We start from the raw sequence: 14,140 nt of genomic DNA, 5'->3' as shown, positions 1-14,140 counted from the left end.
CACAGTTTTTTCCCCCTTTGGAAATGCAGACAAAATTTCGATGCTGTGCGCCTGGTCTGGAACAGATTAAAACTGGACTTCAATGCGCGCCACACATGCAGAGAGAGCTCGAGTGTGTCCAAGGCTGGGTGTGCAGCCACACAGACGAGGGAAATTGGGAAGCTTCTAAAAAAGCTGGAAGAGGCAATTGCACTGCTTCCAAACAGCGAGGGTGAGGGGAGATGAAACAAAGGCGCAGGCTCGGAAACAACTGAAAAGAAAAAAAAAAAAGCCCAAATGAGAAATTAGGAGCATATTGGCAAGGAGGTGATTAGGAAGTGAAACAATGGAGAAAAACTGCGAAAACAGATAAACAAACGTGTGTGGAATCAGGCGGTGTGGGCACAAACAGGGACAACTCTAAACCACTAAACAATTTACTGCTTGGAATAGTCCTGAATAGCTTCACACACTCTTTCTCACATCACACTCACGCACCCATGACCTATCTGACTCTCGCACACCCGTTCAGCTATTACCAGAATGCCACTGTGGGTCACGATAAGTTTGTTTTGGCTTCAGAATGATGACCCGGGACAGCTGTTTAAACGGTGTGTGTTGGTAGCTAGCAGCAGCTGCTAATAGGTTGGCTCTTGCAGAAAGGAAGTTAATGGGGGTTGTAGGGTTTGGGAAGCACCAAGGCGTCAAGAATGGGGTTTGCCTATAGCAGTTGTGCTGGAATCTGGCACAGTTGTGTGTCAATTCAACTCTGGAATGTCTGCAAATGTTGCCAAGACAACACTTTGATTATGGTATTTGTGATATTTATTTTCCTTCAATGGATGTTTGGTAAATTCACATTCGACTAGGGCTCACCTGAAAATAAAATAAAAACTACTGGTGGGAAGCTAAACACTTTCATACAGCTCCTATTGAACTATTCTTCTTGATACAAATTGTAGCTTTACTCTTTATAAATTATGAAGTATAATATTTTAGCCTGACCTTGGGCTTTTTTATAATGCAATATTAAAAATAGACCTAAAAATTGAAAATATCCCCTACGAATCACCAAAGGTCGTCCTTGAGGACAATTAAATATTAAAGGGAACCTCCACTGCTTTTACAAGTTTGGCCTAAAATCTTTAAAATGCACTTATTAGAAGATTTATGCTAACCAAAAGCTGCACAAGTTGGTATTTTGACTGAAAAAAACTGGTAAATGATGTAAAAAAAACTGGCTGAAAGCTTCGCTCCAATAGAAAACAATGGGAAGTTTCCAGGCAGTGGGCCTTGTGATGTCATCGATCATGTGATTTCAAGATTGCAGAACACAGGTTCTAAAACTGTAAACTAGTCCCATTTTTAAAAGGCAATAAATGGTGCTTAACAATGTGTTTCGTTAGGTATAGATCTTCTAATATACGTGTGTCAAACTCATGGCCTGGGTGCAAAATCCAGCCATTTGGAGCATCTAATTAGCCCACAGGAGAAAGTAAAAATTCATTGTGTAAATGACACACAACAATATTTGCAGGTGCTCACAGTATGATTCCAGTCATTTTTAATGTTAAACAGTGGGAAGAAAAACCCAAAATTCCTACGAAATCCTATAATTTTCCTCAAATGATGACATAATATATATTTTGATTAAATAGAAATTGGTCACAAAATCTAGGAAATTCAAAGTGAAGATCCTGTTGGGACTGGTATCTATCACTTACTGGTTAGATATTGTCGGTTTCTAACATATTTTGTATTTCATGTGTACGTAGCAGTGCAAAATTTGGCAGAAAAATGTTGAAATTTCTTGCTAAAATATGTGGCCCACTTGAGATAAAACTGCTCCATATTTGGCTTTTTTTAACTGTGTGAGAAGTTTCTTTCAGTTGGGGCTAATGTCGCCACAATAAAATAGCTCTTATTATCATTTTTCTTAATAGTTTTTTCAACAGCAGTTCTGTGCTGCCTCATCCCAGATTGTTTGTCGGATAATTTCAAACCTCCTCTCCTACTGAAAGCCTCTAAATACTGTAGGTGCTGGTTATTATGCTAAGGCGTAACAACCTTAGCCCCTGCACCAAGGGTTGCAAAGCTCTACACGAGACTGTAGAAGATTAGAGTATATCGAAAAAGATGGTTCCATGCTTCCTGAAATGGTAACGTTTACTGACTGTTAATACTGTTTTTGGAAGGTCCTATAATCTAATGGTGACAATAAATCCGGTAGCAGCACATAAAAGGCATATAAACGAGGAATACATTTCACCATTTGCCTCTTCCCTGCTGTGAGACACATGTGGCGGAAGGCGGAGAAGAAAAATATCTGACGTTTGAAAAGATTGCAGGGAACGTTTCTCAAGCACAAAGTTGAAAATCGAACCCATCAGTTTCACTTTGCATTGCTTAACTGTATATGACCTTGGCTGAATGATCCCTTCTTTCACTGATATTCAGGTGAACAGAGGGGGATTTCAGTCAGACAAAAGGGGAGCAATAAAATTTTTATTCATTCCACAGTGACTCCAGAGACTAATGATTCATGGATTGTAGTGTAAAAAAGAGAAAAGGTGAGCGAGGAGGGGAAATCTTTGGTGTAGGACCAGAGCTCAATGAGCTTTGAAAACTGTTGTCACACATCAATGGGCAAGTGTCTGATGTCAAGTAACTCAATTCCAAAGATTTCTCATCTCGTTGTTCTGAGCTAAGGCCTAAGAATTTCTGGTTTTTACTGCAGAGAAAATGTAGCTGGGCATTATACGACATTTTGATAGTTCTGAAACATTAACAAAAATGAAACATTTTGAAATATGTGTGTCTGTCAAAGGGGGATAGCGGAGTTCAACACGTGATTATTGGCCGAGATAAGTGATGTTAACGGTGTAAATGTCACTTTTCTGTTTTGTGCAATTACTGAGCATCAAAATATCTGTGCCTGGAACATTTAAAGGCAATAAAAGGTAAGTTTTCCATTTCAGTTTTCATTTGGTAGACAGTGTTTTACACTGTATTATATGGAGGTAGATTTGTGTCTTTATTATTCAATGAAAAAAATATATTTTCAATAAAACAATTTTAAAAATAACTTAAAGAAAAAAAATTTTAATCAAAAATGATTATTTTGTTCAATTTGTTCAAATGCAAAAAATATATATATATATATATTTGAGACCCAAATAATTGTATTTTGAACACTTTTTATTTGATCAAAAAGGTTGTTTTTTTGTTAATCAAAAGGTTTTTTGACTTAAACTTTTTTGATTGAAGTAATTTTAAAAATAATAATAATAATAAAGAAAAAAATCTACCTCCATCGTAACAGAAATTGTTGCTCGCCGATTTGTACATATTTAACTCATTCACAACTAACTATGAAGCAAATGCTAACTTTCTTAATCAATCTGCGTCAGGCGTATATACTATATAACAAATATTATGTGATATTTTTGCTGCGCAATATTAAAGGGTGTTTTATTCTGCATTGTATATAACAGAGGTGGGAAACTTCTATCACAGTGGGGGCCACAAAAATGTGTTTGTTTGATCGAAGGGCCACATTATTAACATTCATGTCAACATTTAGAATAATGACCGATTTGAACATAAACACTGGAAAGAACAAAGGGTTTTTATTGTCATTTTGTGTGTTTGTTCTTTTCTTGCTTGTTGTGATTACATTTTGTGCATTTCTGTTGTCTTTTTTGTATTTTTCCTTTAAATTGTATGTTTATGTATTTATGTTGTTATTTAGCATTTTTTGTGTATGTTTGTTAGTACTGTGGGTTTGCAGTACTTGTCTTTTTGTGTACTTTAGTTGTTGTTTTATGTAATTTTGTGTGTTTTTTAAGCCATTTTGTGTTTTTCTTGTCTTTTTTTGTAGTTTTCTGCAATGCTGTATTATTTATATTTTCTAATGTATTCTTGCTTTTGTTTTGTGTGTTTTTCTGTGGTTTTGTACGTTTGTACGTTTAATCGACCAAAAAGCTAATATCAAACATCTGTAATTATATCGTTTTTATTCATATTTAGAACTCATTTATATGATTAAAGGAGTTCATTCTTCCCTTTGCAGTTTTTAGTTTGTCCACTTGTGTAAATAGTAAACAAACCTCCACTCCGTCCCCAGCAGGGATAACAAAGCAGGCCCACCCGAAAGTTGACGGTGTTACTTACTTTGAGCGTCGGCGAGGTGGAGGAGCAGACCCAGGACAAGCAGCAGCGTGGGTCTGGCTCTGTGCATGGTGGGACAGCTTGGCATCAGCATGCTTTGGCAGCCTCCGTGGCACTGGCTCACAGAGCCCTGTGAGTCAGTCTGGTCTGATTTCTCAGATGCAGGGTATTCACAGCCTAGGCATGGAGGGGAAAGGTATGACATGGGGAAGAAAAATAAGATACAAAGTCTGAATGAAACAAAGCTGTTTGGCTCAGTGAAGTTTATCTGTCCGTGCACATTTCGTACAAACCCTGCCCCACACACATACACACACACATAGATAGAGAATAGGAAGATCCTGATGTGCGTTCTGACAGATCTCTAAATGGAATAGTCACTTCACACACAGTCTGAACGTGTGCATAAGGAATGAGACGGTGCCAGAGATTTAGAGGGAAAATTATGGCGAGACGAAGGGGGGGAGTTAAAATGGTTCATTTCCTAACGGCTTTGGTCAAAAGCACTAATTAAATATCCTGCATAATGGGAGTTCATTTCAAGCACCCTGAAACAGATCAGCATGGATCCGTTTCACATAAATGACACCTTGCGTATAAAAGAGTGGTATGGAACATGAGGAAGATGTAGCAGTTTTACAGTCCTGGGCAAAATAACTATTCTTTCAAAAAGTGGTACATTGTAGAAGTTTGAAATTAAATGGTCTATTTAAAACATGTGTCAAACTCAAGGCCTGGGGCCAAATCCAGCCCTTTAGAACATCTAATTTGGCCCACAGGAGAATGTAAAAAGTAAAAAAAAAAACATAATTCAGTTGTAGATATCTCAGCCCCTCCAAATACATATGGGTACAAATGTACAGATTTCCCTCACTTTTATCACATGATGGCAGTCATTTTTTTAATCACACATTGATGAAAAATCCTGCAAATTTCCTCAAATGACTCCAGTAAATGAAATAACAATTGTTCATAATATCAAGGAAATGTAGGTGAATTTAGGTTTAAGGTCACTTAATACTTGGATATTGTCGGCCTCTTATATACTATATGTAATTTATACCTGGAAGTGCAAAGAAACTAGGGCACATTATTGTTAAAATTGCTCTTTTTCCCACCTAAAATCTGTGGCCCACTTGAGATCAAACTGGTCTGTATTTGGCCCCTGATCTAAAATGAGATTGATGCCACTGATTTATCAATGATTGGAAACAGTTTATTCCCAAATAAATATAATTATTTTCCATTTCGTAGCATGTTTTTTACAAAAAGGTAGAAACGTACCTAGCCCAGACCTGATCTACACTACACTGTAAAACAACTGGAGATAATTACGCAGAGATAATGCCCAGTTGCTGTTGCCCCTTACACACACACAGAGGTGTGGTCAGTGATTAGTGTTGTTCCGATACCCTTTTATTGTCCCGATGCCGATACATATACTCAGTTGCAAATTATCGGCCGATACGATACATGCCGATATTGCGGTGTTAAAAGATTTGACCTGTTTTTCGCTGAAAATCAGGTCCTCGAAATCACCAACATGTTGTCTTATGTGTAGGGACGTTTGTTTGTATTTCGGCAACATTAAAAAATGTGGCCCCCGCGATTGGTTCAGAACGGCAGCTCCGGGCCAGTAGCGATAGCTTGAATCAGCATACATTGAACACGTAACCATACGTGTTTCTGTTATCAGGATTCAGGGAAGCAGTGAGAAAAATACTGCGTTTGAAGAAGAGCTTTATGTTGTTAATGGCATCTGCGTGTTAATAGTGGGTACTTGCCAATACCGATGCCAGCCTTTTAGTGCCATATCGAGGCCCCTCCCAATACGACCGTAGTATCAGTATGAGATAAGCCAATACAAAGTGATCCCTCGCTGCCCAAAAAACATTTAACTCCTTCATGAATCATTGTCCTCATCACTGTTTAGCCTATTTCACAAAACTAAACGTTGAGTTTTTTGTTCGCTACAGACTTGTTGGTGATGGAAGTATTGCGTTTGCAGTCTTCAGCTCGTTTCACAGGGTAATTGGAGTGTGTGTGTGAGAGTTATGGTGATAAATGTATTGTTCTGTAGCAAGATGTTGTTTCAGCTGCGCTGCCTGTTGGTGTTGGACGTGCGTCCCGTCAGTGTACCGTGACATTGCAGATACTTTATGACTCGTTTGAGGTTTTGTAGTTTTAAAGATTTCTTTCTGTTTCTTTAGGAGCTAAGAAGCACAAAGATAGATCTTTTTGCAACAGAGAAAATCCGACATACTCTACATCAGCAGAATTGACCCCTACCTCCAAAAATAAAAAGGAAAGACAAGTCCTCCTAATCCCTATGACTATGTCCGATGATGACAAAGCACCTCATTTCCCTGTTACCAATCATCATCTTTCTAGCTCCGAGCTTTCCCCTCTTTCCTTTCTGTGGGCTGTAAATGGCAGAAAAAAGACGGGAAGATAGCGCACCTGTCACATTTAATTTGTGTTGGGGGTGAGCTAGACATGACTACCTGTCTCCAAGCACCGCAGGCCTGGTCCCTGGCATAAGAGCAGACAATGTGTGGCCAAGGGAATCAATTTGAGGCAGTCTCATCTTCTCACACCGCTGCGGACACGTATGTACATGGTGAGAATATACATAGAGCTGAAAACACTAGATCAAATGTTCACGTGTGTAGCATTTGTGGCAACAGCAAATCATATTAGAATCAACTGGATGGTTAAGAACAGAAAGGGCCATAGGGGAATGAAGTCCCATAGGTCCCTCTGCCTGTTCATGTTCTACACATTACACTTTTTAAATCTATGTCAAAGATTCACAAAAGAACACTTTCACACTTGACACGTTAGCTCACATCCATTTAAGACATATGCAAGCAAAAACTGGGAAACAAACAAACCAATGTGTTAGGTTGGCAGCTAGTGTGATGACAATAACTTATAGCCTGGCTAAAATATGCCACTGTAGAGCTTTATTCGCACCAAAAAATTTAGACCCAACCTGGCCCAAGCCCTACACGATACGGCCCTAAACCAAACCCGCTGCAACCCGACACTATTCAAACCCTTGCGCGCCCATGTAGAATGATCCGAGACAAGCTTATTTAATAACGCAGCTTTATTAACTAGCTACTCGTTCTGCATACAACTATTAACAACACTATAAGCTGCTTCAAGTACCACTACCTGCTACAGATCGAATTTTTCTGCCCTAAAGCATAACTCAAAGACCTGCTCTCTACATATGACAGCACACAGCGCCACGAGTCGTTGTACAAAACATTTATTCATGTACAAGAGGCCCGACTTCAATTCTCCTCTTCAGCATCCATTTGTACATCTTTCTCGTTCTAATCAAAACACATCACATGACCATTAGTTTACCGCGCATCGTCTGATCCTGGCCATAGTTCATGTTAAAACGATCCCGAACCCGACCCGTCGGATTTGGGCAAAGGTTTAAAGCTATTCGCCACTTCCCCAACAGCAAAATTAAACTGTTAATTTACCTCATGTCTAAAGGAAAAAGGAGCCAATAGAACAACATTTTTAATGCTGCATTGTGCACTACAACTGCGTTTCCATTACCCTTGGAAATGCGCAAAATTTAAATAACGCAATAAAAACTGGTAATGGAAAAACCCAAATTAGCAATACTCAAATACTGCTAAAAAGTTATTACACTTTTGTGAGGTTTTTGAAATGTGTTGCAAAAACACTATAGGAACACTTTTTTCACAATTACATGTCACAGAACGTAGCGTACCTGGTCACACCACTTCTCTCTGAGAAAACATGGCGCGCAGACAGAAGAGGAGACCGAGACATTTCTTAGTATTATATGTAAAAAATTATTACTGCAACATTGGAAAGCAAACAACAAAAGAATGTTGAGTGTTATAAGGAGTGTCCATCTTCCTGCAGCAAAGTCCGGGATGAGATTTCATGTGAGTTGCGAGGCTCCAAAGCAACCTTCAATGGAAACGCGTTCAAAGCGCAATTATACGTTGTCGAAATGTAGAAATATCGCTTTTATTTTACTAATTGTTTTCTGCTTTACCCATTGTTATTTACCAATGCAATTTATGACCTGGCTTTTATACATTTGGTGGCATTGATGCTTTCAGATGAACATTTAGCACAATAGAAATAAAAATCAAAACATCTTTCAGCCTAAACCCCTGGCGGTATTATTGGGTTCTCATTCAGTTGTGTTTCATTCAAAGGATTTCGCTGCTGATAGCAATCTTGCATTATTAAACAAAGCCTGACAACATGCACAATGTTAATTAGAAAAAGGGGGTGTGTGGCAAGAAAAAGAAAGCAGCTTCTGTTGAGCTGTCTGCCTTCTGCGTGATGCTTATCAGAAGAGCGAAAGAGAAAGAGGGTGGGATGTTTATAGTCTCCATAATGGCAGGTCTCTATTTTCATTTGAGCGTGCTTGTTTGGTATCCTGGTCTATTGGCACAAGCAATAATACCCTGAAGAAAAAAAAAAAAATCAAGCAATCAGCCCGACTCATCCGACTGATTCCTTTGCAATTCATAGCACATAAAAAAAAAAAAAAGTTTTGGATGGAAATACACGAGCAGAATTACCTAACGCAGCAATACCAATGGTGCTTGACATTGTTATATCGGTCGATATTGTTTAGATTACATTCATTTTCTCTGCAGGTAAACACATTGACATTTTTCCTTCTCCAATGAATTTGTAGAACTGTGTTTTTAATTCCAGGATTTAGCACTTTGCCTTAAACTCTCGAGCCCAGTGAAATTCTGGTATGCTATTTCAAATGACCAAATCTCACATAAAAATGCCACCAAAACCTAATAGGGACTAACCCTGTGTAATTAACCTTAAACATGCAAAGACAAGGCACAGCAGTGGTGCAGAGGATGTGAGCCACTGACTATACTTGGCTATTAAATATACTGTAGTATCCTGCCCAGCCAGGCACAGCAAAAAGGAATTTGTCCTCTTTTATGAGGCAAGATTCTTTATTTCCCTAAAGGCTAGCACAGTTAATAATATATACAATAATTAGATTGTGCAGAGATTTGTGGGGCTACTCTTGAGTAAACTGAGAAGACTGCCATTACGTCTATGATTTATCTCCTTGACTTTGTTCTTATGCTGAGGAAAAAGCAGCGCATGCTTGAGAAACTACTACTATGAACTGCCTGTTTGGCTGAAGCCAAGTAGCAGAAAAAAAAGATGCAAACCTGCAACATGGCTCTCCCATAATTAAAAACATGTATATTTATTGCCATAAATGATCTATTAATGCAATATAAAACTTAAATAATGTTGTTGTTTTAGTAATATTTGGTTAACTGGAGCTGTGTGAGTCCAACTATGGCTTGTACACACTGACCACTGCATTATGTAGCCTCTCTATACAAACCAGCATTAACTTCAGTATGTTGGTTTGCAGTACTTTGTTTGCACTCACATCCAAATGCATCACAAAGATTTAGCTGCCTATGATATTCTTGGAAGGTCCATGCTTTCCCTGCTTTGGACCATGATTGATAAATAAATACTGACTGGGAAAAACTGAGAACATGTGAAGATTTGGCAATTCTGTAATGCATTCCATTTATTTTAAGGACAGCGTGCACTGGCATAAACATTTGTTCTAAATTTCAAATGTGTGCACCACATTTAGCAGAAAGCTACTTTCCTTTTTTAGTCCCAATGTCTAAAAACAGACAATAGATGGTTCTAAAAACACCACGAGTCCAATAAAAAATAGAGAATATTCAGCACTTGGTGACAAAACAGGTTAAACAAAGCACTATTAGTGACAAAAACAGAACACAACATATGACTAAAAGCTAATACTGTATATATAAAAAAAAAAATATCAGACCAGTTCTCAAAAGTCTTAACTTGCTAAAATCCTAATGAGTGCAAAATGTTCGCTTGATTACATCTTCCCTACTAACGTGCCATGATGGAGATAATCCACTTTCCCCTCAAAGAAACACTTGCATCTGCTGTTGTTTTAAGCTGTCAGTGATCATAATGTTAAGGCATAACTGTCTATTGCAGAAAAAATCCAATCCACTGCAATACATTCACCTCCACACTTTTGTTTTTGTTTTTTAACTTATTTATTAGTAGTTTTTTAAATTTTATTTTAACCATTCATAAGTCAGAATGTAGTTGTTTCATTTTTTGTAAAAGTAAATGGACTAAAGGGCAGTTTTAGTTTCTTTGTAGTAACAAAGCTGGAAAAACAAACTTCCTCTCATATGAACTTGGCTGCCAGCAAAGGCAAAAAGTTGAATAAAAACAACTTCTAAATTTTCACAAATTTTGACTCTTACTGAGCAAGCTGACACCAAACACATTTGTCTAACATCAAAGTGTGTTTGAAATGGTTAAAATAGGCAAACAACTTTGTGAAGAAGTTATAAAAGAAACCATCACAGTATGTTCTTACAGGTCAGCTCAAGCTGACTCAAGTTCTCTCAGTGCAAAGTCTTGACTTTCAGATATGTTCCTCTTCTTTCTGTGTGGTATTGCTATTTAAAGGCTGGAGACGAGGTCGTTTCTCACACATCACTCTCCATCAGCCAACATGTGTAATAACATCCCTCAAGCAGTGCTAAGCTATGCCCTGTAGAGCAGCCTCCACATTAAAGACCCTGACAAGCATACATCAGTAGACTTTATTTGCAAGCCTTTCCTTTTTTGGCCATTTTTTTTAATTTTCCTCTTTTTTTTCTTTTCTTTTTCTTTTTTTGGCCATTTTGCAACTTCCTTTGTCTAATTTGTGCCCATTTTCAGCAAGTTTTGACACATTTTTCACATTTTTAATTTTTGACACTTTAATCAAATTTGTGTCCTTTCTTTAATTCTTTGCCCAATGAATACCACTCGTTTCCCTTTCCCTACATTTTGCCTGTTTTTGTTTCAAATTTTTTGCCCTTATTCACTACCGTTTGCCACATTTTGCCCTTCTTTGCTATTTTTTGCCACATTTTGCTCATTTAAGCGACTCTTTGACATCACATACCACCTGGTTCTTCTTTATTTTACGTTTTTGCCTCTTTTGGAATATGTCTGGCCACCTTTCAACATGTCTGCCTCCACTCGCTTGTCAAAAAAATGTAGCGGGCTCCACCCCTGCTCTACCCATAATCCATCTTTTGGGTCACATGGTGAAGTTCTGTTTTTCTTAAAAAAAAAGAAAGAAAACAAAACCAGGACGTACAACTACTTTATCATCCTAACTAATTTTTCACAAGAAAAAAGCCATAAGAACAAGAACACCGGTAATATTGTTCATATCTTAAATTTGAATAAAGTATCTACCTACATGAGAGACACAGCAGGAGACTAATTGGGTCAGATGACATTTGTCTGTCTAATAATTGGTTTTAACCCTCCTACTGTGGCTGTAGGACAATGAAGCTATTACTGCCTCATCTCAATTGTGTCCATGGCTAAATACAACCAGCAGGGTTCAAAGCATTCATTCATTTCAGTCAGTCCTAAAACAAAAAAAAAAGCTTGACACTGTTGTGACTATGGTCGTCAGATAACATTCCGAGTCAATTTCTGTACACGGGAAAGAAACTCGCTCTTTAACAGAAAGAATCACGGTTCAAGGTCAAGGTCTTGTGATCTGTTTCCAAAAACAATGTTCTATCTCTGTGAGAAGTCAGCTCATCCAGACTGACCTTGAGTACAGTGTGGCTATAAGTGACCAAAAAGTGTTGTCGGAGCTACTTTTATCTCTTTGGGTTTCCTACAGCCTCAACACTTCTCCACTTCACCCATCTTTCCCTCTGATCTCATTCGTCCCATCATGTTTGCCAGAAGCTGGTGGTTTCTGATGAATTGCAGCTTCATAGCAGGACCCTGACCTGCAGGACTGGTGACTGATTATATCATTGACCTGTTGTTCTACACCTTGAACACTATATCAACATGAAAAGCACTCCAAGGCATTAATATACACACATAAGGTGACCAAGGCTGTTAGGTTTAGCTTTAGGAACATTAGAGATGAGAAGGGGTCGAAAAAGCTATAGCTACCTCTTATCTTTGTGTGTCACCTTTTGTGACTTGTTTATCTTGTTTAAAAAAAAATATTAGAGGTGTTCCAATACATATTAATATGAAAAATTGGTCTGATATCAACATGAATAACAATTAAATCAAATAATTTCTATCGAGCAGCTGAAAGTAAAAAAAAACTGTTTTGTACTTTGGAAGTATAATGAATTTTTATTGGTTTTATCAGTTTTTAAGTTATTTTTTAGGGTTTTTATTGTTTTATTCTATTCAATTGTTGAATAAAAATATATATATTTCTATTTTATTTATGTTATTTTTAAGGGTCTTCCAATTTATTTCATTCAATTGTAGAATTTTATGATGTTTAAGGTGTATATGTAAGGCTTTATTTAATCAAACTTCATTAATCCCTGATCGGTAATTAATGAGGCCAAAAGTGGCAAAACCAGCGATAATACACAAATTAATGAATGAATGTGCAAATGACTGAGGTGCAATGATGGCCATGAGAGTGCCAAATGCTTATGTATAAGTAAAACATATTAAAAATAATGATAATGAAAAAATAAAAATGTAAATGTAAACAGTTTTTCTTAACCTACGGTTGCTAACTATTGTTCTCTGTTTGAGTCACATATCCACCCACTACAAAATATGTAATAAAAGTATGTTTGACTTTAGCTGATATCGGATTGATATAAATACTGGTCAATACTCATCATTGTTGTTTTGAAATTGAACAAGTTGGATCAGGACACCACTAAAAACTATCATTCATTGAATGCTGATGATGTGTTTCTAATGATCAGCTGTTTCCCAACAAGACAAGTGTACTTTGTAACCTATTGAAATGATTACCAGTTTGGGGCCTTCTTGTGTGCTGTGTTTGCTTGTTACTGTGTGGGTGGCTATCGTACTTGCAAATGCCTCTTGGGTTGTACTTGACCTTATGTGTCAGTATTTTGTAGAGAAAGAACTTGTTATCATGCACACATAATGAATCTGGAGGAGTCTATGGTGATGGGGGAGCACCAGTGTGATGATGGGGGGGGGGGGGTAAATGAGGTACATTTTAGACTCTGCAGTAGCAGGGGCAATTCTAGGTTTCTGAAACATCCGAGGCTTTGCCCAGAGTAAAATGGCAAATGCGCGCGTGGCAGTTTTTTTATTGCGCATGCAAAATTTTTCATTATGCTTTACCTAAATAAACAAAATATTCAGTTTATTATTGCTTGAAATAACTATCTGACTGCTGTACTGCTTATCCACAGACATCTACAGTTCCATTCAAGTTATACAACGTATTTAACTCAACTCAACTTTATTTATATAGCGCAAATTACCACAAAGTCATCTCAAAACGCTTAACAAAATATAAAGTCTGTAGTAAAAAAGAAAGAACCCAACAAGATCCACATGAACATCTACTATATTCTATTTTATCGTTACAAGGTAGATTCAAAAAAACATGAAGTACTTTGACTATGCTGAGGTTGGCTCAAGTGTCTTCTTTTTTCGAAGTAAAATTTTTGATCACCTTAATTAAATCCACCAGTATTTGGTTTCTTTTAATTTCTCTCTCTCTTGGACTTTGAGCCTCCTTCTCAATTCCTCTTGTGTGACATTACCGTAATTACATGATGTTGACTGTAAAGAGCAACTCCTGAGCTTTCAGAAACCGGTGAAATTTCTCAGATAGAGCATAGTTACGGTATTTTAAACTAAAGAGTTCTCCGAGATGAGTTCAAGCACCATGGTTGTATGGTTGATCAACCTAATGTTGGCATCACAGATGGCGGAGGATAAGGAGATTCTGTTGACGTGCGGGAAACAAGAGGCGTTCAAGGACCGTCGGAAAGTTGATTCCTTTTTTGTTTGTTTTTATTATATTAGGGGCTATTTAAAAAATATCCGGGGCTTTAGCCCCAAATGAAACAGCCTGGTGACGCTACTGGGCAGTAGT

The 14,140-nt window shown here is 37.6% G+C and overlaps 1 protein-coding gene across 50 annotated transcripts in view; it reads right to left on the bottom strand.

The window, feature by feature from the left end:
- The window catches only part of LOC114480326 (receptor-type tyrosine-protein phosphatase delta), a 486,676-nt gene that overhangs the window by 119,993 nt on the left and 352,543 nt on the right, over positions 1 to 14,140 (bottom strand). For all 50 annotated transcript variants that reach the window (XM_028474351.1, XM_028474374.1, XM_028474368.1 and 47 more), the window contains one exon: positions 4,153 to 4,326. In XM_028474351.1, coding sequence (XP_028330152.1) covers positions 4,153 to 4,243 — 91 coding nt within the window. In that variant the 5' untranslated portion in view covers positions 4,244 to 4,326. The remainder of the gene's footprint in view (positions 1 to 4,152; positions 4,327 to 14,140) is intronic.

This window comes from Gouania willdenowi, chromosome 18, assembly GCF_900634775.1.
Source record: "Gouania willdenowi chromosome 18, fGouWil2.1, whole genome shotgun sequence".
NCBI classification, from domain to species: Eukaryota; Metazoa; Chordata; class Actinopteri; order Blenniiformes; family Gobiesocidae; genus Gouania; species Gouania willdenowi.
The sequence above is the reverse complement of the archived record's forward strand: the minus strand, read 5'-3'. Positions and strand labels throughout refer to the sequence as shown.